This window comes from Podarcis gaigeae, assembly GCF_964106915.1.
Source record: "Podarcis gaigeae genome assembly, chromosome: 1".
Lineage (NCBI taxonomy): Eukaryota > Metazoa > Chordata > Lepidosauria > Squamata > Lacertidae > Podarcis > Podarcis gaigeae.
This window is the reverse complement of record NC_139678.1, coordinates 58,132,761-58,158,140: the sequence shown is the minus strand read 5'-3', so window position 1 is coordinate 58,158,140 and position 25,380 is coordinate 58,132,761. Positions and strand designations below refer to the sequence as shown.

Here is a 25,380-nt window from a genome sequence, read left to right as displayed (position 1 = left end):
AACAGGCTGGGGGTGCTTAACACTTTCCCCACTGGCTGTTTTTTTGCTCATTCTCTGACAATCTCTGTTAACTTCCATGCAATTCCAGATATGTGCCTACAGATGTGGAACAATTTTGAGTGAAAAAAGACAACCGGGGAAAGGCCTAAACACCCTTATCCACTCAATCTCCACCACATCTACACTCAAAACTGCAGCCTCCTGCTTTTCGTTCTAAAATGTTGGAGCTTCATTACATACATTTGTATGCAACCATCAATTTGCCCCCATTGAAACAGGTTACACAAAAAGATTGGGAATATGAGAGTGAGTCTTTAGGAAGCAAGGGGTCTCAGAATCTGAAATTGAAAGTGCTTCAGGCATCATAACTTTCAAACCATAACATTAGGGAAGTATACACACTGCACACTTTTAAACACTACTAAATTTAACATTTCTATCAAATTTTACTTTTTGTAATTGCCAGTGCAATATTTTATCAGGTAATCTAACTTCCTAAATTATGCTTTGTTTCTTTTTTAAATAATAATTAAAAATGTGGGTTCCAGTACACACTTTCCTAGTGCCTGGCTTCAATTACATACTGAGAAGCAGCAGGTGTCAGTATTTGGAATATTCTAATTACATTGCCTAACAACTGGCATTTATGTGTAGTCATTATATAATGCATCTAGAGACTGAACAAATTTAGAGCAACGTTTGGGCCCATCATCCTGATAAATTATCACTGTTTCTTTGCTGTAATTATACTTGACACAGGATGCAATGTTTAAAGTGTTCACATGAATTGAATATGCAACTCACAGAGAATTCCCATTGAAAGATGTAAGGTGCCTAAACACAACATTCAACCGATGCATATTTTGCATAAGTAAATTTGTGCTTAAGTAAAGGAGTGTTCCTGGAAGATGTCTGACTGTATATGCGAACTTTCACAGATTACGATAAAAACCGACAACCAAAGATGCAAAGAGTATTGAAAGGTGAGGTACAAATGCAGAGTGAAAGAATCTTGAAATTCCTGTGGGCCAGAGTGAAATGGCAAATGTACTTGCTATAGAACGACTGGACTGAAATAATTGATTAGAGCAGAGCACAGTGATGATACATTTAGGATTAATTGAACAGTGAATTCAAAATGGGATCCTGGATATTATCCCTGCAGATAAGCGAGGGGATGGGGGAAGCATATTGTTGAGAGAAATAACCACATGATATAGGTCCTGCTAGAGCAGCTGTCAACTTAACATTCACTCTTGGCAAATTTACAAGGATGTAGTTCTGAAGCCTGATCCCAATGGCACATGTTCTCTTCAAATGGCTTCATATACGATAGAGACTGGAACATAATGAAAAATTATCCTCTTTTCATTGCAGAACACATGCACTATCTGTGTTTACAACTTCGCATTTAGGTAGAAATAATTATCTTGACTGTCAATTCTATGCAAACATACACGCAGTTGTGACATACCAGAAAAATGCTTCATGGTGATATGCTAGTGCAATACCTGGTATGCCACATCCTAAGAAGATATTCATTAGCTCCATGGCACAAGCATGTAAGGGGAAGTGGGGATAGGTTTACTGTGGCCTGGGGATCCAGATGGCCTCTGATTATGGGCTACAAACCCATAATCATGAAGCAAACATTGAGGCAAACCTAGTTCTATTTCTCTATATGGATCCAGATTTTGAAGTATCTTTGCCTCCAAGAGCAAAGATGGCAGTGAACAAAGTGGAAGCCTCAGAGTCACTGTAAGATAATCTGTTTGGCTGTCATAATGTTCTACTGCCAGGGTCTTCATGGAGGAGAGAAAAGAGCCAGCTGCAGACAATGATCCAGCAGATGACCAGGAAGAGGAAGAACTGGCAGTGACAATATAAAGTTCCTCAGTTTCATTTGAATTCTTCCTGGGTAAACAGCGCCCTATTAAGGCAGGAGCCTTCACTGTGCTCTTTTCAGTGACTGCTTAAAACATATTTGTTTAGACAAGTCTACCGAGATATGTAAAACAATGACATGTGCTTTAATCTGTTTTTCGCTTATTGTAGATTTTAATTATTTTGAGATGTTTTAAATGACTGGTTTTTTGTTTTCTGATTAATTTATTGTTCCATTCTTTTTGTAAACCACTTTGAGTAGCATGTCAATTTTATGAAATTAAATTATTAATTAAATGAATAAATATAAGTGCCTGTGCTGAACCCCTAACCATCCTCTTGATTGCCTTGTCCACAAAATGAGGTATTTTCTTCTTAATGTTTAGCTATCTAACTTGCTTAGCTATCTAGAGCTGTCTCACTTAGCTCAAGCATTCCCTTACTCAGTTCCTACACCAGCTTGAGCTCCAGCTGGTCTTTCATCTGCAGGTCCTACGGTTCCTTGGTAGTATTTTCTGGACTCAGGCAGAAGATCAAACAAAGTGTAGAAACTCAGCACCAGCAGAAGGAACTATCATAATGGCAACAGCTGGGGAAATTTCAAGGCCCTAGAGAAAATGTGGGGAACTGGATCCAGCCAATGGACCAGATCCTAATGTTTCCACCCCCAGGGGGGTGACAAAATGGACTGCTGCCTCCCCGCCCCCAGCTGTAGGGTGGCCGATAGCACTCGGGTGCCATTGGTATGGGCGCCGCTCGAGCGCCATCCATATGGGTGTCGTTCGTGCGCCGTCTGTATGGGTGCTGTGCGTGCACCACCGGGCAGTTCGCCCCGCCCCTCAGCGCCCCGCACTGGGTGCTGGAGAGGCTTCCTCTGCCATTGCCCACTCCTCTCCCCGCACCAGTCTCTCTGACAGATATGTGAGGCTGCCCACCTGTCAATCGGTTTAAGTCACCATAACATTATGTGAATAATTTCCCTTTGCAGTGTGGCTTGAGCTGCTCCTTTGCTCCTGCACAGTTTGATTTCAATCAGCATTCAGGCGTAATCAGCATCAGAGAGAGCTTACTAGAAACAAGGCATTTCTGGCCTCTCCTTAAACTGGATTCAATCTGAGAGGTGGAGAAAACTACAAATCCCTTGGTCCCTGGCAGGAAAGAACACTTCTGAGAATCCAGTATAGTTGGGGCTCAAAAGCCTCTATTATCTCAAGAGAGCCCTCCCTCTGCCTTTTCAAGTCTTGAGTGTTCTTTTCTTTATTCAGCAGTGGGCCAGCAGGCTTCTTTAAAATACCCTGAAAATACTCAACATTTTTTCTACCATTTCCCAGAAAACGAAAATAAGGTGAGTTGAGGGAAGAATCCACAGGATATTGAGTAATGTTTAAGGAGCTACATGCAGCACAATTGGTACATGCCCAGGCTTAGGGAAATGGTACCAAAGCAGCAAATCTCATTTTTAAGAGCTACCCTAGTGGCCAGAAAGGTAATCTTACACAACTGGAAATCGGCTGCTGCATCTAACAAAATGTACCAACGCATTGGATGACTACACACAGGACCAGGCTGCAAAAGAATAAACGGTTCTTAGTAAGAAAAAGAAAACACAAAGAAGCTGTGCATCTCTTGTCACATGGGATGCTGCCCAAATAATCTTTCTTATAAAATAAAAAGACCAAAGAACAGAAGTTTGAGAGCATCTGGCAAAATGTCCATGAGAAAGGAGTTGTCAGCAAACATCTGACACCACCTTGTTCCATCTCCCCCACCACGCTGCAGTGTCTCTGCTAACAACCACGGTAAAATTAATTTCCTCTTTTTCTCCTTTCTTTTTTTTCTTTTCCAACTTAATTTGGGGTGATGGATTGTGGTAGGGAGAAAGAAAGGACCAAGGACAAGGAAGAGCAGGGGGTGAGGAAGAGCAGGATACAACCAACTGTGTTTGTGCTCTCTATCTCTCTCTATATATATATTCACAAAGTCAACATTTAAAAAATGGAATATTGAAAAGTCACCTAATGTGCCGGTGTTGCTGCCGCTTTGCATCTTCTCCTCCTAACCTATTTAATGATGGTGAGCGGCTTCGAGAAGATGGCGTGTAGCTCCCAACAGTTTTCACAGTTCCATTAGGATTATTCTGCATCTGTTGGAGTAGGTTAGGCGAAAGGCTACGGTGTGAAGAAGCTAAGGAAGAGGCTGACCAATCAGGAATGTTGACGTTCAGATTGTTATCACTATTCGACCGAAGCAAGACACGAGGTGCTGTCAAGGTGCTCTGGGGTCTCCGTCTTCTATTTGAGTAGGTAGGAGCCTCTCTAAATGGCACTGTATTAAGAAGGAAGAAAGAATGCAAAATGATACTTCTGATTTTAGGCACATGCATCAGACCACCCACCCACTTCCTCCAAATCAGTACTATATACTTTCAATTCTTATTACATAAAAAAGAGACCTCTGCCTTGGCTGATTGTCTAATCAAGATGAGCACTACCATTATATTTAAACTGCAATTAAAATTAAAGATAATTTTCATAGGAAATCACCTCTTAAAAGCTAGAATTAATAAGCTCTATATTACAGAAAGTTCCATATTTTATTTCACTGTAAGAGTACAAGATTGGAGAATGGTCTTCAGCATTGGCTGCTGGCAGTCTCTGGTTTATGAACGGTAAGCAACTATTAGCTTTCACCAACAAATGTGGACAGTCTCCTTAAAAAAGAAAGAAAGGAAATGGAATGGCTCTTAGTATGGTATGGGTAAAAATGGTTTTTTTATACTAGAATTAGAACTTCTTTTCCTTCCTTCCTTTCTACTCTGTAGCACAATTTTATAGATTTGCATTACCCTAAACATGTGAAAACTACAGAAAACTGACTTTTCCCAGGGCAATAGCTCCAAAAGGCAATCATATACAAATTAACTCCCATTATTCCCCAAATCATGCAAAATCTCTCTAGGCCAGCACCAGCAAACAACTGAAAGGATAATCTGGTAAGTACTGAGCATAAACCTTACAATGCAGATTCGGATTTCTAGAATAGGCAGTAAAAGGCTTAACATGGTTTCTGTTACTTCACTCTTGTTCCTTTACACAACACAGCTTAATACTTGGTTTGTGAGCGAGGGGTGCTTTTTGACAGTTACCCACCCTTTTAACAATCCCACTCCTGAGGCATTTCCAAATAGTATAACTGGCCCTGGAGGTCACCACACCCCCTTTTAACTGGTTTGGGAGACTGTTAGCCACATAGCTTCTACTTCTCCTGGCTCAAACTCAACCCTCCAGTCGACTCCTGTCTGTGAACTCTCCCAAGACACTCAACGCGGTCTTACTTCTAAACTATGAGGCTCCTTCCTCTAGCTATAGATATTCTCCTCAGAATGGATGTTAAACTCAAATTTGAACCAACTGTCTCAGACAAACACTATCCTAATGCCCATCTCCCATCTTGAATCAAGCCCTAGCCAAACACTCCCTCAGAAACGGCTCCTTTTATTCTCCTTCCCAAAGTGCTGCTCTGCCCCCTCTGGCTAGCTGTCTTGGTAGCCAATCAGAGAGAGGCTCCAGCCCTCTGGTAGAATTCTGAGGGACTGCATCACCAGACTCTGGTCTGGCTCCGCTGTCTGTCTCACACCCTACCCCCAGCCCTCAAAGCACCAGTTTAAGCCGGACTTTGGGAAGGAGGTGTGAGGCTCTGGCAAGGTCCTAGAGCCCTCCTATCTCCTCCCCCAAGCTTGCTTTGGACAAGCGCCACTTGCACTGCCTAAATCTACCTCTACCTCTCGCATAACACTAAACCATAGTATAAAAGGTAAAGGGACCCCTGACCATTAGGTCCAGTCGTGGCTGACTCTGGGGTTGCGGTGCTCATCTCGCTTTACTGGCCGAGGGAGCCGGCGTACAGCTTCCGGGTAATGTGGCCAGCATGACTAAGCCGCTTCTGGCAAACCAGAGCAGCGCACGGAAACGCCGTTTACCTTCCGGCCGGAACGGTACCTATTTATCTACTTGCACTTTGATGTGCTTTCAAACTGCTAGGTTGGCAGGAGCAGGGACTGAGCAACAGGAGCTCACCCCATCGTGGGGATTCAAACCGCCGACCTTGTGATCGGCAAGTCCTAGGCTCTGTGGTTTAACCCACAGCGCCACCCGCATCCCAAAAACCATAGTATAGCAGTGCACTAAAACCAAGGTTGCCAACTAGCAGAGCAATGTGACTTTCTGATGTTGGGTCGCTGAACAAATGTCAAAGTACCAAGGGACTGTGCAGTCAGGTACAATAAAGAGCATGGAGGTTAACAGGGAACATGAGCTCACCCACAAAACCAGCAGTTTGCAGGAAATCAGTGGGCTGAGCTTAGGCAGACCACCTTCAGTTCCCAACCAACAATCTCCGGGTAATAACAATGGTTTAGTTTACAGGAAGCATTATTGAGATTATCTTTGTGTGAGCACTTAGCAAAAGTGCGAAATAAATTTGAAATGGGGCAAAGCCAAGTTGCCAGTTCACGCATAGGAGCCTCATGATGGGACGGGGCGGGGGGGGGAGCTTCAAGAAAACATTCATTTCACTTACCCACCCAGCATGCCACATTATGTTTCCCTTCTTGATGTGACTTTAAGACATAGTATAGGCATGAGCTGGGAATATCCCCCCCCCCACCGGTCATCATGATGACTGATCAGATCTTCATGCCACAGTGACCATGGACACTGAAGCTATGGTATTTATGCTTTTGAACTACTGCGTTATTGAGATGAAGCATTCCAGACTATACAGATGCCTCCTGAAGTGGGTGAAGCTGGAAACCTCAGCAGGACTTTTCATCTGCTTGTTTTTCAGCAAGACTAGGCAAAATTAATTTGCATAAGACTGTTGAGACTATCAGCCTGACTTTTCATCCCCAGAATGGCAGATTATCAAACTTGCTGGTTGATGCCAATATGCCCTATGCCCCAAAAGCTTTCCCATCAGGCAAGGGTTCTCACCTCTTTTGTAAGTACAAGATTGGATTTTATGCTGCTCTTGGAATTAAGAGTTTGTTACCCAAGATGCTGCTTAAAGGTTATGTAAATCTGTGGCCCTCTTTAACACAAGCCACAGTGTTTATGCATTTCCGTCTGTTTATCCACAACACTTAGTGGAGGTTTTTAAAATTTGTTTCAGTTACTGTCACTAAATTATCAGAATATGGCCTGTAAAATTCATACAGTACACTAAGTTTTAAAAATCAAAACATTCCCCCCAAATCACAGATTATCTCTATGCAAGGTTGTTTACTGAGAACTGAAAGGTTTTACAGAACTGTAGCTGAAGCTGCTCAATCAGAGATTTTGGATGGGGCAGAGTTATACAGCAAGTGGGGCAGAGTTATACAGCAATTCTGTACTTGGTGCTAAACTCTGCTAATCCCTACTACTGCTATCAGTAAGGGTACAAGGCTACACAGGCACAGTGTTGAATGGAATGGGGTGGGTGGGGATCTTAAGCAAGCAGCTAGAATGATAGCTGTTGCACTAGGACTGAGTTTTGGACCAAAGACTGCTGTGTGGGAGAGTCATTCTCTTACTCCAAGGGTCATCATCAGTATAACCACGAGTAACTCCTATAGCACCTGTGAAAGGTCTTAGTAAATACCCCTTTAAAAAATCCTTAATCTTCCTGTACAGTTGCTGTTTGCACTGGCTCCCACATTGAGCTCCCTCCACTTACATACTATAACTGGATGCCAGGATTTGACGTTTGCCCTCCCATTGGTTCCAAACAAAAGGAAGGTGTGAAAAGCTTATCTCTATGAGCAAGTGCAGCGATGGCTGAGATAGGTACCTTTTCCCCAATTGAGAAGGGCATTCACCTACCATTTTGTGGTCCTGCTCCTTTTCCTGTCCTTTTAGATTTGGCAGCCATTATGCCCTGCCCCATAGCAGCCATTTTGTGACTGGCATCCATAGCACCTTCTCAAAATTCCAAACTTGACCATTCTTGGTCAAAAAGGGCTCCTGCTTTCCACCATTACTGGAATCCCAGCACTTGATCCGGTGAGGCATTTATCAATGTAGCATCTCACAATATCAGGTTGCAAGACTTTTGAGTTTTGTGTTAAATAATAGTAAATGCAGCTTATATTCCCTACATTTAGAATACACAGTTGCAGTGTAAAGGTAAAGGTAAAGGACCCCTGACAGTTAAGTCCAGTCGCAGACGACTCTGGGGTTGTGACGCTCATCTTGCTTTACAGGCTGAGGGAGGTGTTTGTCTGCAGAGTTTTTCCCCAGGTCATGTGGCCAGCATGACTAAGCCGTTTCTGGTGCAATGGAACACCAAAACCAGAGCAGCACACGGAAACACCATTTACCTTCCCACCGGAGCAGTACCTATTTATCTACTTGCACTTTTTTCACATGCTTTTGAACTGCTAGGTTGGGAGGAGCTGGGACCAAGCAACGGGGAGCTCACCCCGTCACGGGGATTTGAACCGCCGACCTTCTGATCGGCAAGCCCAAGAGGCTCAGAGGTTTAGACCACAGCGCCACCCGCGTCCTAATAAAAATAAAAGAATAAGAAACTTGTGAAGGGGAAAATCCAATGAATATGTAGCTAGTCTTATTATGTCTCTGACTACTACTACAATTCCTCTTCCCCACTCTGAAAATGCCCCACGTTCAGATGCTTCTCGCTACTGGGAGGTGTTGAGCTATGTATTGTTTGAGAAAATAATTTTAACCATTTTTATATATCCACGAGCAAAAGAGCCCACGAGGCCTATGCATGTATGTTTCTATAGATAGATAGCTAAATATCAATGCACACAGTCATTAAGAAACCCTGATGCAACATCACATGAATCGTTTATTTAAAAGGTATCCTGTTGCTTCACTGGGACTTGCATGTGACACAATGACTTGAAGATTCAGCAAACCTAAAATGACCTATATCACTTTACAGCAAAATCAAAATGATACCATAATACTTTCACTTATAGGCAGTCAAAAAAGGATGAAAGATATTAACAAATACTTTGAGGGGTTTTTTAATTAAGGTCTTCCCAGACCCTGACACCAGAGACCTGCAAGCAATTAAAATAACTATTTATTTGCTCCTGTGTTTGCATTCTCACAGAAACAATATGAGCTGGACAGAAATAGCCTCGACAACCTCTACTAAATATCCCTCGAGAGGTACATTGCGCAATGGGGATTCCTGGAGCCCATGTGCAATTCTTCTCTCTGCACTCTCTACACCAAGGGACAGGAGCCCTCCAGATGGTGCTGGATTTCATCATCCCCCACCATTGGTCATGTGGCTAAGACTGAGGTGGTAGAAGTCCAACAATATCTGGAGGGTCATAGGCTGCCACCTATGTTAGGACAAAATGAAGAGTGATCGTTGCTCTGATGAACTTCATTGAAAAGCCTCCCCAAGCAGCAGTGATGGGTGCATAAATCTGATGTGAGAAGTACCCCTTCCAACATTGCCGGAATTTGTGTATGCACTGTCTTATCTGCATGAAGGAATATGTTTACAAGAGTGAACTGCTGGATAAGAACGAGCAGGTACAATTCATACCCCATGGAAATCAGTGTCAACTTTCCCATTGAATCAATAATGCCGGAATGCATTTACCAGCTAGAACTGAGTTACCAAAATTAAATTTAGAGTGTGTGTTTTTCCCCTCATACTTCAAAATGAATGCTAATATTTCACATGTATTTTAAATGAGGAAAATACTATTTTAAGGTATTCCACAAAACAAACAAACCACAAATGTGTTTTACAGGGATGAGACGAGTGAATTACAATCAGTATTGCTACTTTGCTTCCCTCTGAACAGTTTAAAAAGATCTAATTTTAACAATTTAGCCAAGTCAACTCATGTTTTGATTTTAACAAAACATGATGTTTGCTGATGTAAATGTAATGTATCCTTGCTTATACGTGTGCAGGCCTACCAAGCCAAAAGGTAGGGTATAAATATATAAATAAATAACTAAAAACTACATGGCTCAAAAATTTTAACACTTAGGCCAAAACTGAGGTTAAGGAAAACATGTTGGTTCCATAATGCATGCTCATGTACGTTATAAAAAACACACCCTTCACTGTACTTTTTTATTGCCCTACTGATCATCCATTTAAATACACATGGTCCCTTTGAACAATATATATTTCTTTACATAACTAAATGCGTTACGTTACACGAGATTTCAAACGCCGTATCTAAGTAAAGGCCCTTGGAATTTATATCACCAAAATACCAAAAATATTACTGATAACAACATTTCAAATCTGTGTGGTACAATACTTACCCTATAAACATTAATTCTGCCTTACAAAGCATTTAACTCAGAGTGCTGGTATTTAATTTTATTCTGACACACTGAAATCAATGGAAGGATCTTAGCTTAAGCAGAGAGCAAACGAAAAAGAAAATCACATTTCTCCAAACACTTCAATGAAACATGCTTGTAGACAGTATAGTGTAGCTGTCTCTGTTTGGGACTCACAGATTTCAGGAGAAACAGAGCCAGACCAAAGTGATTTCTACATTTTACACAACCTCTTTCCTCTTATCAGATGGTAAGTGTAAGGGGCTTTAAATAATGAGTTAATTTCTACTTGATGTTAACAAAGCATTGGTTTGAAGAGCAGCTTTTAATTAGTGACTTTTTTATTAGAAGCTGCAAATGCCAGGAATGTTATATGGATAATTAGTGACATAAACAACCAACTCCAACTATGCAAGTGCTTTCTCACCTTTTCCCTATATCAGTTTGCATGCTGCAAGTGGGTAGATACATTTGATACGATTCATGTTTCGTTTACAATAACTAATGTAATTGTATCCCACCTCCCCCCAAAATCCCCTTTTCTATCAAAACAGAAAGTACATGTTTTAAGCTCTCCTGAATAGATTTCCATATACTGTATATATTCATTTATTTAATAAAATATAATTATACAGCAAAGCTTTTAGGTGCATTGATGCGAGAACCAGCATCATGCTTCAAAGTACCACCCCGTATGAATTTAAAAAACACGTTGTTTCATAATCTACTGGAATGTTTTCATCAAACTGCATACATCTGAAGGAAACACTTATGAGCATTCAATAGTAATATAAACCTAAGAAATCGCTTCTCCTTACTCAAATACAGAGCTTTCCCCCTGTGAAAGGAACACAAGGCTTCTGTGATATAAACTAAAACGAACAAAGTCACACCCCGCTCTTATAATGAGTTGTCTAAAAGGACAACCCAACATAAAGGAATTCTGGAAAAGATACGGAAAGAACTTAGAATAATTATACAGTAACTAAGCAGATCATATTAAGCATGCAGAAGAAAATAGCAGTCCTCCAGCGTCAAGTGCTTTGCGTTCAGTGCTTACCTTCTTTCTTTGTTAAGGCATTTAACAAAGACTTCATTTTCCTTTTTACTTTAGCAGCAATCCCCTCATTATATAACCTTTGCTGAGATGAAAAAGAAAAAAAGCTACCCAGTTTCTATGTGTTTTAACTGCCTGCAACCTGACATAAGCAGCAGGTTACTGGGCACTGTATAACTACAAGCATAGCTGGGCAAGCAGCACCCAGCGTTCTGGTGACAAAGCCCACCCCACATTCTGTCTGTCAGCTGTGAGCCAACTGTGCTTAGACTGGTGCTGCTCAAAAAACCTTGCTATCTTTCATAGTATTAGTCATGTGAACACCATCTACACAGAGTCTTTTGTAACTGAGACGTTTATGTGTAGGAGAACAGGGAGGACTGAGGCAAGGAGAAGCAGGGCAGGCCGAGTGGGGTCAAAATTAACATTTGAAGAAGGGGGAGGAGGAGGGAGAGGAATCATTCATCTTATCTCATGGCAGCATTACACAGGCTAAAGGGGAAGTCTTGGAAAAGGCGGGAGCTCGTGAAGCTGAATCTCAGCATCTACACCTAAAATGCTTTTCAGTACTTATACGCCGGTTTCTAGAATTGCCTTCTAGACTCTATTGGTTCATCCCTGCTGGTATATAATTAACTGCTTCCAAGTTGCACACCCTACCTAAACATCGGAACAAAGCTGACAGTCACGTTTTGTTTTGTTTTGTTTTTAAAGTACAATTGCTTCTTACCCTTACCCACTTTATGGAAATTTTATTCAACTAAAATGTAGACTTTCCATACTTCCACTGTAAGAATGGAAACCTTACAATTTCACACAGCTACTTAAAAATATGCTTTATTATTAGAATTACCACAGCTTTTGAAAAGCGTTGTTTGGTGGCTTTTATACACGCCTGTGCAAAAGCTTCTAACAGCCCAATCCTATAAATACTTATCTGAAATACCAGTGATGTTAGGAAGGAATGTGTCTCTTTATGTTTATAGAATATTAGAAATAGCACGCTGCATTCAAGAAATCACAAATCGGAGGCAGAATTATATCAAAAGGTGTGAAAATTTCAGAAGTATCACGTACAGCAGTGGTTCCCAATTAGCCAATTACAGAGGACTGCTTATTTTTCAAAAGCCAAGCCACGGACCCCCTACTTTTGAAAATTTTGAGAACTCTATGGTAGTTACCTCTACAAAGCAATTTTTTGAACAAAACATTGGGTAGCCCCTAATAAGCAAAGGATTTTAGGTATACTAAAAACAGACCATAAAATGTGTGATATTACCATGCATAAATGATGAAAAATTAGTTGGGCTGAGGCAAGGGATAAGGCTGAAGACCCCCTGGGTGCATTTCACGGACCCCAGGGGTCCACGGAACCCTAATTGGAAACCGCTCATGTACAGAATCTAATTTGAGGTCTGGTAGAATTTGCCCTAAACTTGAATAAATGGATCCATTTACTAATAATAGTTCCTAGTTCCACTGCAACAGTATTTGCCTGCTGTTGGCAAGGTATCTGCTTTTAAAAGTGTGCAACTCATTTTATTGCTAAGAATAACTCTTTCATGAATAAAAAAATAAATGGAAATAAGAGCAGCCAAGCTAAATTCTACCTTCTTTCGCTTTTGATAAAATAGCTGTAAAGAGTTAGCCAGCATAAATAAGTAATGAAAACAATTTAGGATTCAGTTAATATTACAGTGTTTATTTTGTTGTTAATATTTAATATAAAAAAGCACCATCCTCTAGAAGTAGTCGTTTTTAGGCTTCAAGGGTCTGAACACACATAAAATTCAGCAAAATGATTTTAATCAACAACTTATATTTGATGAAATACACATAGCCTAGCCCGGGAAAGTAGGAGAGCACAAATATACATAGGCATCATCTGCACTGTCAAATGTGTGAAAACTCCCTTATTATTTGTCGGATATGTGCACATGCAGTTCTTGCCCTCTGTGTCTAATAATGTAGGTAGGAGTCTGGGACAGCCACTTTCCTGAGGAAGCCACATGCATCTCAATTTTGAAGAAACGGAAATAGCTATGTAGTTCTCCCCAACTAATCATGCCTAGGTTATCTAACGCCCACATAACGACTTCAGAAAAGAACTACCTAACAAAGGTGTGTGTATTTTTAATCTTAAAAACCTCCAAATTTATATGTCACTTAAAAAATCATCTTAGTTATTTACATAAAATGGTCTAAAATATTACTTAAAACAGCAATTAAAGAACTTTAAAACAGTAAACAGAACAAAATTATCAAAATAAAGGGGGGGATGAACATATAAACAAATGTACAAATAAATGTACAAATTACATGTCGCCCATGCAGGCCATGCACTCTCCCCAAATTTGTTTCAGAAGGTTGAGGGAAGTCTGAAAACAGATTTGGGGGGTGCACTGGGGAAGTATGGGGAGATGATGAAACAAGAGACTGAGCACTAGGTTGGATTCCACCTTGCCACAAATCTTATAATGACCACTTCAAATGGCTTTCCATAGGTATTAAATAACATTGTGGATAAAATTGTTTCCTGTAGCACACCGCAGATTAACTGCCATCGAAAATAGCGTCCTGGCAGAATTTCCAAATTGGTAGAAATGTCCAGGAAAACCCAGGTGCAGTGGCGTAGCGTGGGGGTGCGGGGGGGCCGGCCGCACCAGGTGCAACATCTGGGGGTTAGGGTTAGGGGGCGCAAATCCATGGGTTAGGGGGCACAAATCCAGGGGTTAGGGGGCGCAAATTACTTGCCTTGCCCCGGGTGCTGACAACCCACGCTACGCCACTGCCCATCAAAAGTTTTGATTTTTTTGTGTGTGTGATTTTCCTAAAAAATAGCTCAAAAACTTTGCCCCCCAACCCTCCCCTCAAAAAAGCTCAAGATGTTTGCCAAAACAAAGTTTGGCCATAACTTTTGTGTCCGAATTTTCACTTTTTGAAATATGGCAACCCTATTTTATGCAACTGTGCATATGTTTATTTTGTGATTCATAGATATTTTACTTATGAATGTTATTTAGATATATTTATTGTTATTTTATTATTTTACTGAGATATGGGGTTCTTAATAGTAGCAGTAGTGGTGGCGTTGGTAGTAATGTTGTTTGGGTCTGAATTTGTATTGGTTTTGTGCGTTTTTCACTCCTTTTACTTTGGATATGTAAACCAGTGAAGAGATTTCTGTTGAAATATGAAAAATTGATAAATGAACTAAATTAATTAAGCACACATACATATATATCATCCATCCACCAGTTCCTACATGAATCTGGTCAATTGTTAATATCATCTATTGAGGTCTTAACTTGGTACACATAGCACCAGTGATCAGGGAAAGGGCCCTTTTAGCTTTTAAACTCTTCTTTTGCAATGTTCTCCACCGGGGAAAATCTTCTGATGCCAAATTTAATGACCTTTAGACACCATACAAAGACCCTTTAATCTCTCCAAGCCTTTAAATCTTACAAATTTTTCAAGGCAGCCATTTGCTGTGACTTTGCCTGCAGGCCCACACAGTGCCACCCGAACCCCATCCTGGTAAGCTGCAGCGATGCTAGTGTTGGGGAGGGCAGGTCTGCTACTAGGAAAGATGACAGTAAAGGTAAGGGAGAGAGCTGGTGTGCAAGGAAACTAACCACTTGAGAAATTAATGAGCATTCATCCACCCCACCCCATACCTGTTGCTGTGTAGACTTGACTCTACCTCCATTGTCATTGTTCCTGTATTAAAAAACTGAGGTCTTTTAATATCTTTTCAATGAAAGTGCTCAAAATTTATTTGTATGGCTTGATTGCATGTCATATTGTTTTAGTTTTGCATTTAAGCCTGGCTGGTAAATAACAGGGCAAAGCATCTGTGATTCCAAGTGTCGGTAGAGTCAATTTTATTTCAAAGCGTAGCACTGTTCTTATGGCTGTAAGCAGCATGTAGTACTAAAGAGCAAGAGTCTTATAAGCAAATAATCTACCATAATCCTCCAGAGACGCACTACATTTTGCTGATGCCGGCAAAAACCATAATCCTGTGACTTGGATACACATTTCAGGGGCTCACAATGCTCATCTCAAATAAGAGGTGGACACTGGTGGCCTCGAATATTTCTCCAGCTTGAATTTAAATCCAAACCATGGAAGAATTCCTAGACTGACCCATCCTACATAGACAAATCCAAATCCAGCCTCCACTCACTTACCCAGCCTCAGATCCTCCAAACACCATGCACCTTCCCTATAAACCCTACTTGTTCACTGGACAAGCAGTAAAACTGACACTTCAGATGTGGGGGAGAGGGAAGGAGGGAGTCTTTTCCTCCCGTAAGGACTACTGATACTGCCTGTTGTTCTTATATGCTGTGACGCAGTGCAGCAGGAGTTGGAGAGGGGAGGGAGGGATAAGTCTCCATATTTTCCATTCAATGTGGCCAGAGAGTCACTGTTGCACAGTAAATATGAAGTGAGCTTTCACAGAAAAGCAGAAAATTCTGCATTGTTTTGGCATGGTTTGGAAAAGCTACGGTACTTCCTGCTGTTCTTTTTTTGGTGAAGTAGCTAGTCTTCTTCAACCTAAACACATGAAACCTGAAGCTTATTCTCATTAATTACATGCGTACGTACGTACATACATAAATTAATTGAACTAGTACCATTTATGGAGGAGATGTACAATTTCAGGTCTTGCATATTTAATACTACTGTTTCCTACACCTTGTATCTTTTGTAGTAATGAAAACAGTATATAATGACTGGTGCGCCAAAACCTCTCCATGGTAGATTGCTGAAAGCCATCTTAAACATCTGCAGCTTTCTCACAGAACACATTTAGAAGAACTTTCTTACAGAAGATGCAATTGGTAGACAGGCATTGAGTATAGATAAAATGATCATTTAGTATGCTTGGTGGGAGCAGACTGCCAGTTTGTGCAGATGCGCACCTTGCAGTAACCTTTGGGAGGGGGGTAGAAGTCTGCATTCTTATACTTATACACCTAAAGGCTAAAGGGACCCCTGACAATTAGTCCAGTCGCTAACGACACTGGGGTTGCGGTGCTCATCTCACTTTACAGGCTTAGGGAGCCAGCGTTTGTCTGCTTCCGCAGATAGTTTTTCCTGGTCATGTGGCCAGCATGACTTAAGCTGCTTCTAGCAAAACCAGAGCAGTGCATGGAAACACCATTTACCTTCCTGCCGGAGCGGTATCTATTTATCTACTTGCACTTTGATGTGCTTTTGAACTGCTAGGTTGGCAGGAGCTGGGACTGAACAATGGGAGCTCACCCCGTCGCTGGGATTTGAACCGCCAACCTTTTGATCAGCAAGCCCAAGTGGCACAGTGGTTTAACCCACAGTGCCACCCGCTTATACACCTATTTATACGCAAACAAAATGTACAGCATAGAAAAATAATATTTGAATCCAGTCTTTCACTAAAGCTTCTGTTTTCCACCACAGTAATTTTTGTACACATCTACGAGAAATTTGCACTCCTCGTTGCAAATCATGCACCAAACCCTAAACAAGTGGGTCTACCTTCCTCAGTGGCAAGAACAGATGTGACTCGGAAGACAGAGCTGCCATCACCACACAAAGAAGGAAATGAAATGAAGCAGCCGGCTGCCTGCTATGATGTTCTTTTGTACCCTTTCGAAGACGTTTGCTTAAGTTTGCCATACCTTCTTCTCTCCAAAGCTAGGGATGGTGGTAGTGGGGTGGGTGGGAGAACTCCGTTATTCCTCTCCTGTCATTCCACTGTTGCTCTGTGCTGAGCTAAGGCTAAGCTGAACCCGGGTTTATCCAATGGTTTACTGCTCATGGGATTCACCAGGAGAGTTAAACCATGAGGCCAGGTTTAGGTGATGTTGTTGTTGTTTAGTCGTTTAGTCGTGTCCGACTCTTTGTGACCCCATGGACCAGAGCACACCAGGCACTCCTGTCTTCCACTGCCTCCCGCAGTTTGGTCAAACTCATGCTGGTAGCTTCAAGAACACTGTCCAACCATCTCATCCTCTCCTGTCCCCTTCTCCTTGTGCCCTCAATCTTTCCCAACATCAGGGTCTTTTCCAGGGAGTCTTCTCTTCTCATGAGGTGGCCAAAGTATTGGAGTCTCAGCTTCAGGATCTGTCCTTCCAGATCAGGGCTGATTTCCTTAAGAATGGATAGGTTTGATCTTCTTGCAGTCCATGGGACTCTCAAGAGCCTCCTCCAGACCATAATTCAAAAGCATCAATTCTTTGGTGATCAGCCTTATTTATGATCCAGCTCTCACTTTCATACATCACTACTGGGAAAACCATAGCTTTAACTATATGGACCTTTATTGGAAAGGTGATGTCTCTGCTTTTTAAGTGATACATTTAGGTGATACGTGAAGCCAAAGCCTGGCTTGCCTCAGTGCAGTGCAGCAGCAAAATGGCCAGGAGCAAACAATTTGCTACCCCCTCTCTGGAAATTCACACATGCGCACTAAGCCATGGTTTGTCTTAGCCCAATGTGAATTATATCATTGATTTACATCAATCTCACCCAAGCTTTCAGCATCAAATCTCTTCTGAGCTTTGTACAAATTCACTTTCTTGGTAAGCTCCATCAAAGAGAAAGGAGGCTTAAGGACAAATGGAGGAGGAGGAGGAGAAAATACCTGGTTTTTCAGAAACAGGAGTTTCTTTAATTAAAAAAAAAATCCATCAGGTTATAGTCAAAAGATCTTTCAAGATCTTTTCTTTATAAAAAAAAATCTGAGAGGAAGAAAAGTAATGAGATGATGCTCTTTTTGGTCCTCAAAATAAGAGTGTTTTAAATTGTATTAGTAGGCTGCAATTCTCCTTTGCAAAAATAACTGTTAATGAATCATACTTGTATAAATAACAGAAGATTAAAAAAAGAATATCACAGCAGTAATGCGGGGTTCTTTTTGTATGAATATGGAGGTGTTGGTAGCATTTGTAATGTTCTATACGGTCAGCCCATTGAGAGAAGGAGGAAGTGAAGATACGCTGGGATGGATGAATAACTGAATTGAAATTGTGCCTATTTATAGTAGGAGGCACTATGATTTGCATTTTGCTATATGCATTTTTTCTTCTTTTCCTTTTGTCTGCTTTTTGTTTTGGCCTGCAAATCGTCAGATTCAAGATGCTGCAAATATAACACAACTGGAAAGATTACTTTATAAACAAGAATAGGAGAGCAATAATCAGCAAACCTGATATAAAAATGACTTGGCATACATATTACCTTGAATAATTTTCTGCTTCCTCCTAAAATCTTCATAAGTGGGAGAGACAATTTCTATTAATTCATGTGTAAATTCAATGCACTGTTGTGAGAACGGTAGAATTATGAGTGCCATTAAATGGAATAAAATTAGGAGTTCGGTGACAACTTTGTCTCTTTCAATTTACAAAAACCAATTGTTCCACAAGATTCTTGAGGTTTTACATTCCTATTTGTTAAACTGGCAATTATATGTGTGAGCATGTAATATCAGAAAAAAATTATTCTATCAGCAATGACCGCTCCCCGCTTAAAACGGGGGGCGCCCTTTGCGTGGACGCGTGCAGCCCCTAGATCTGGAGCGGCTCCAACAGCATAGGCTAGGCTTTGCCTTCCCTCAGGTGGGATACCTGGAGGTCTCCGCCTACCTCAGTCAGTTGTCCAATCCCACCTGGGGGAAGAGTTGCCAAGGAGACCAGGCCAGGTAGGGGAGGGATTACCTGCCCACACAAAGGAGGGAGGATCTTACCTGGGAATTCTCACTTGGCTCCAGAGCTTCTTGGGCGGAATCCTTTTGTCCATCTTCCTCTTTGCGGCGGCGATACCAGGGTTCCCCGTTAAAGGGGTTTCTGAAGGGAGGCTTTGACCGTACACCGGAAGGTCGTCATTGCTCTCCCCTGCGGCGGTGGCGTTACGGGGGCGGCTATCTCTGCTTGAACATATGTTCTCCAGAGCCGGCCCATCCCCCCCCCCACACACACTGGATAACCCTGATGCTCCCTAGGTCCCCGGCTGGGGACTGGGGAGGGAGAACGCCCAATGCCTGAGCCAAGGTCTACCCACATTTGAAATTTAATAAAGTTGTGGCCAATTTAATCCCATAGCACGTTGTCTTGAGTCGTTATTCCACATGACGGGGGGACCGCGCAGGATCTGGGGACTCCGCCTGTCCACGCAATGAAGTTACATATATTTTTTGTTCAAACTGTATACTATGTAACCATCTTTAACAACAATATACTACCAATTTATTATGGTAAAATGGAGTAATATAACAGTTCCATGGCAACATCTATCCCTGCAGGCATAGATGGGATCAAGCTGTAACTTGCAGAGCCAGGACGAGAGACAGACTGCTACAATGCGTGCTCAGCCCAGGAGAGCAGGGGAAAGCCCGCACGACCAGAAAAGACAAAAAGGACAAAAACATCACTGGAAACTCCCAACAGTGCCTCCTTTATCAGGGCCCAAGCTGATGACAATGCCTGCATACCACACAGGAATGGAGGGAGCCAATCCATGTAGGCCAAGCAGGGGGCATATCTTCTGTCACCATTCCCACACCACACAAGAAACACAGAGAAAGAACCAGAGCTTACAAGGAGATTAGTTGGAAAGACATACCCTCCAACATTTCTCTAATGAAAATAGGGATGTTCCATTCCATAATGCTAATTTTAGTATTTATACCCCACACATCTTACTGCGTTGCCCAGTATATATGATAACAATATATATGATAACATAAAAAGGTAAAAGGTAAAGAACCCCTGACAGTTAAGTCCAGTCGCAGATGACTCTGGGGTTGTGGTGCTCATCTCGCTATACAGGCCGAGGGAGCTGGCGTTTGTCCGCAGACAGTTTTTCCGGGTCATGTGGCTAGCATGACTAAGCCACTTCCGGCGAAACCAGAGCAGTGCACAGAAACACAGTTTACCTTCCCCGCCACAGGGAAGGTATTTATCTACTTGCATTTTTTGGTTTGCTTTCGAACTGCTAAGTTGGCAGGACCAGGGACCGAGCAACGGGAGCGCACCCCGTCGTGGGGATTCGAACCGCCAACCTTCTGATTGGCAAGCCCAAGAGGCTCAGTGGTTTAGACCGCAGTGCCACCTGCGTCCCTTATGATAACATAATAAACCATTAAACATTAGAAAACTTCCCTATGTGGGATTGCCATCAGACGGCTCGGGTGTCAGGTAACTCCATACCCTCCAACATTTCTCCAATGAAAATAGGGATATTCCAAGATCAAATCAGAAACCAGGACAACTTCTCTAAATCAGGGATGTCCCTGGAAAATAGGGACACTCGGAAGGTCTGGAAGGACAGACAAACGGACGCTTATATGCTCCCTGCTTAACTGGCCCAAACGTCTCTAAGGAGAAAATATTTTACCCAAACCACTGATATTGGCACAGAAGATTCAGCATAACAGAGAAGAGGTTTCCTGAAGAGGCAGGGAATGGACAAAGAACATGACCATCAAGAGGGAGCAGTCTTGCCTTGGGCAAAGGCCCCATACCTTGGGGCTAGGGACCACAAAGGTGCATATTTTCTCCCTCTGAAGGCTGCAGGTGGAAATGAAGCACTAGAGGGAAGGGGAGCAGTGATTTCCACACACAATATTACAGTTGCTGCAGGTGGCAGCAGGAAACTACACAACATCACTGGATGACAGGAGATCTCTGACAGTCCCTCATATTTGCTCTCATGGGTATTTTACTTTTTATACTGTGATTCTTATGTTTTATTACTGTACTTTAACTATTTTTTTTATGAAAGCTACTAAGAGAACTTTGATTACTGGGTGACATAGTAATAGTCTTACTAAATAAAGCTGAACTTTTGGATAAGGCAGACATGCTTTTTAGCTGGATTTTTCAACTCTGTGTTGTGCCATTTTGCTGTTTATCTCTTTTGCAAGCTGTGCTTTGATTGTCAATAGGCCACTTAAAGGCAGGATATAAATTCCCAAGCTGAATACAAGATCCCAAAGTGGTACAAATTAATTTACCACATATTATTGATGCTACATGTTGTGATTTTAAAAGTGTTGGAGAGAAGAAACAACCAATCGTCAAAAGTGAAAGGGAGGGGAGGCCATAAAAGTGATACTTGTAAATGTGACAGCACAGAAGAACCAAAGATTCATAAGCACTGTTTCAAAGGACTTGAGGAGTATAAGATTAAATAGCATGTGGTGATGCAGAAAAGTAGTGATGCTGCTAAGCTTCATAAATACCTTGTTTGGAATATGAATTTGCTGTGTTCATGTTTGTCAGTGTAAGCTGAAGAACTAGAGGGGAATCCTTCCTCTGCCTTCACCTGATGTGATTGCAACAGTAGGGAGGCAAACCAGCCTCCCTCCCTCCTCTATTCTTCCTCTTCAGCTACTTTCCCCTCTGTTTCCCTGGTTCTTGGAAAGGCATTGCAGCATAATTTCAGGCGGCAGGGGGAAATTACATGTAATTTTTCCAGGGAACCCAGCAGTGTTCCAGCCACCAGGAGGGAGGGAGAAGTTGAAGAGCTGTGGGGCAGAATATGGTGGGAGTGGACGGTGGAGAAGGTTCCTATCTTCCTTGCTACCATTACAGCAGCTACAGCTGCCAGATAAGGGAGCCTGGCAACTCTCAGGTATTTGTGGCATGGGCAGCTGAGGGCTGCAGGGTAGAGAAGCACCCATTGCATTTAGACCCGAGAGTCCTTATGCAAACCTGTCTGGTAAGACAACCGAAACCGTTCCTGGATTTGGATAGCTTGGATCACTGTGCTTCAGACATTGGTAACCTCAGAATTGGTAACCTCTAAACAATTAGTCTACAGAATCAGACAGCTGCAATGCATTCTATGTAGGACTTCCCTTGTGTTTAGTCAAGAAGCTACAGTTTGTGAAGAATAGGGTTCCTCATCAACCGCATCATGTTTCAGGATCTGCACTGGCTGCCTATATGGCAAGAACAACACAAAGAAGCTGTTCTCAGATATAGCGTATCTTGCAGCTCTTGTAACAGGGCTATTTTACATTAATGCAGAAAGCTACATGACCAGCTCTAATTCATCCTGACATCAGGTGAGAGAATTTATCATTGACAGCCTTAGGCCTTAAGAACCACTGTAGCATGAATATAAGGCTGTAGTATCCACGAAGCAAACAAAACCCCTGTATGTGGAAGGTGGGCTACAGGGAAGACAATATGCAAAGTAAAGCAACAGTATTTTCCAGGAGACGTATTTTAATATGCATCCTGAAATAGGAAACATTACAGTACTAGATCCAACTTCTTAGCACATTTAATGCTAATAGGGAATGCAATAGTCCATCACATTATAAGGTGCGTAAGAAGTTTTATTTGCCAGTGCTTTGTTTCTAGGGGAAAAAATGTGCCAGTACTCTGGGCAGTTGGCCCTGGGTGCAAAATTTCCTTGGGGCCAGAAAAAACAACAACCCAATCACATGTGAAACAATTACACATAAAACAACTTCATTAAGATCTTGGTATATAGTTATTACATGATGCATGTAATAACTTAATGACTTGCTGCAACACCATCCAGAATCCTGTTAGAGCCTCATGCCTCCTTCCCCAAGCCCAGGTAACATTTGGCCAGCTCAGGGAAGAAGAATTTGGATTTGATATCCCGCCTTTCACTCCCTTTAACGAGTCTCAAAGCGGCTAACATTCTCCTTTCCCTTCCTCCCCCACAACAAACACTCTGTGAGGTGAGTGGGGCTGAGAGACTTCAGAGAAGTGTGACTGGCCCAAGGTCACCCAGCAGCTGCATGTGGAGGAGCGGAGACGCAAACCCGGTTCCCCAGATTACAAGGCTACCACTCTTAACCACTACACCACACTGGCTCTCAAGGAGATGTGATGCTCTGACAGGGTTCAAGAGCCCTCCTGCCTCCCCCCCCCCCAAGGTGGCAATACTGCGTACCACTGTGTACCTTCAGGAAAAAAAGCACTGATCTTTATGTTCCTTTTATAAAGAGATTTTTTTCCTTCTCTGTAATTAAGGCAGTAGTAAAAAGCTTATCTAGTTAAACAAATGTCTTAATTTGCTTAGCATTTCACAAACAATAGAAAAGCAGTGCAAAGCATTTTTTTAACTTCAGTCATGTATAGTTCATCTTTAGGTTAAATTATTGTATTGAGAATGAATCTTCTTCTTTGGCGATCACTCGTAGCCGAGTAAGATTGTCTTCCCTAAACACGGTTTTAACAATGAGTTCATAAGTGACTGTGGAGGCCAATTCTGGATCCATATGTCCTTCCACAGTGGGGGCGTAGGTTTCAGGGTGGGAGTTGATCATGGTGTGGATTTGCCAAGCATGCCTTCCTCTTAGCACATTTCTCCCTTGCGTCCTGAATTCGAGTGTCTTCAAAGCCCAAGACACCTTTGGTAAAGGCTGTTCTCCAATTGGAGTGCTTGCAGGCAAGTGTTTCCCAGTTGTTGGTGTTTATACTACATTTTTTAAAATTTGCCTTGAGACAGTCTTTAAAACTTTTGTTTTGTTTTGTTACCACCAGCATTAAGCTTTCCATTTTTAAGTTCGGAAGAGAGTAGTTGCTTTGAAAGATGATAATCAGGCATCTGAACAACATGACCAGTCCAGCGAAGTTGATGTTGAAGAATTATTACTTTAACATAGGTGATCTTTGCTTCTTCCAGTAGACTGGTATTAGTTTTGCTGTCTTCCCAAGTGATGCGTAATTTTTTTTGGAGAAATCGTTGATGGAATCTTTCAAGGAGTTGGAGATGGCATTTATAAGTGGCCCATGTTTCACAAGCATACAGTAAGGTTGATAGTACAATAGCTTTGTAAACAAGCATTTTGGTTTCCTGGTTCTCAAACACTCTGCACTTCAATCAGGAGAAAGCTGCACTCGCAGATTTCAGGCAGTGCTGGATTTTGGCATCAATGTCGGCCCTTGTGGAAAGATAACTGCCCAGGTAGGAGAAGTGCTTGACATTTTCCAGTGTTACACCAGTGGTGCTGCAGAGGGGTTATTTTGTACTTGTTGGTGCAGCACTTTGGTTTTTTGGATGCTGAGCGATAGGCCAAGCTTCTCGTAAGCTTCTGCGAAGATATTTAGGATGGTTTGGAGGTCATCCTCTGAGCATACACACACTAAGTTGTCATCAGCACACTGAAGCTCTATGATGGAAGTTATGGTAACCTTACTCTTTGCTTTCAGCCTGCTCAGATTGAAGAGCTTTCCATCTGTTCGATATAGGATTTCTACTCCAGGGGGACTTTCCTTTCGACAAAATATAGGATCATGGCATTGAAAATAATGAATAGAGTTGAGGCAATAACACAACCCTGTTTAACACCTGATCCCACTGTGAATGGTTTACTTTGAGAGCCATTGTTATCTGCAATTGTTGAGGTCATATTATCATGGAGGTGCTGAATGATGTTCAAATATTTATCTGGCCAGCCAATTTTCAGAAGGACAGTCCACAGGGCATTATGACTTACAGTGCCAAAAGCCTTAGTCAGGTCAGTAAACGCCAAATACAGGGGTTGGTTTTGCTCTCTGCATTTTTCTTGAAGCTGTCAAGTGGTGAAAATCATGTCCACTGTCCCCCTAGAAGGCCAAAAACCATTTTGAGATTCAGGAAGATTCACCTCAGATATTGTTAAGAGATGGTTTGCTAAGATCCTTGCAAGAATTTTGCCGGCCACAGCTAATAAGAGAGATGCCTCATTAGTTTCCGCAATCAGTTCTGTCACCTTTTAAAAAAGAGATTTATAATTTTGGCATCCCTAAAGTCTGCTGGGATCTCGTCTCTCTCCCAGATTTTTTCAGTTAGCTTGTGAAGTTGTTGTGTAAGTTCAATTCCACCCATTTTGAAGACTTCGACAGGTATCCCAGCATGAATATGGAAGAAGTAACTGCATGGTTTGTCTATTGTTAAGAGGCTTCTATGTCTCCTGAACACACTATCAGTTCTAACCCCTCCTCCCAAAAAATAGTGTTTTCAAACCTTCAGGTGCTAAATAGTGTCTGCATATATGATATAAAATGAAGTCCTCTAACAGTAACTTCAGTTTAGCTAGGTCTCAAGGAACATTAATGAACTTATGGAAAGAAATCAGTATGACAA

General features: G+C 41.9%; 1 protein-coding gene across 8 annotated transcripts in view; it reads right to left on the bottom strand.

Moving 5' to 3' along the window:
• The window catches only part of SHANK2 (SH3 and multiple ankyrin repeat domains 2), a 338,288-nt gene that overhangs the window by 197,453 nt on the left and 115,455 nt on the right, over positions 1-25,380 (bottom strand). For 7 of the 8 annotated variants that reach the window (XM_083748814.1, XM_083748807.1, XM_083748812.1 and 4 more), the window contains exon 11: positions 3,900-4,209. In XM_083748814.1, the coding sequence (XP_083604940.1) occupies positions 3,900-4,209 (310 nt within the window). Of the gene's footprint in view, positions 1-3,899; positions 4,210-11,274; positions 11,503-25,380 lie in introns of those variants that run through there. The other variant, XM_083748813.1, reaches the window with a different exon arrangement.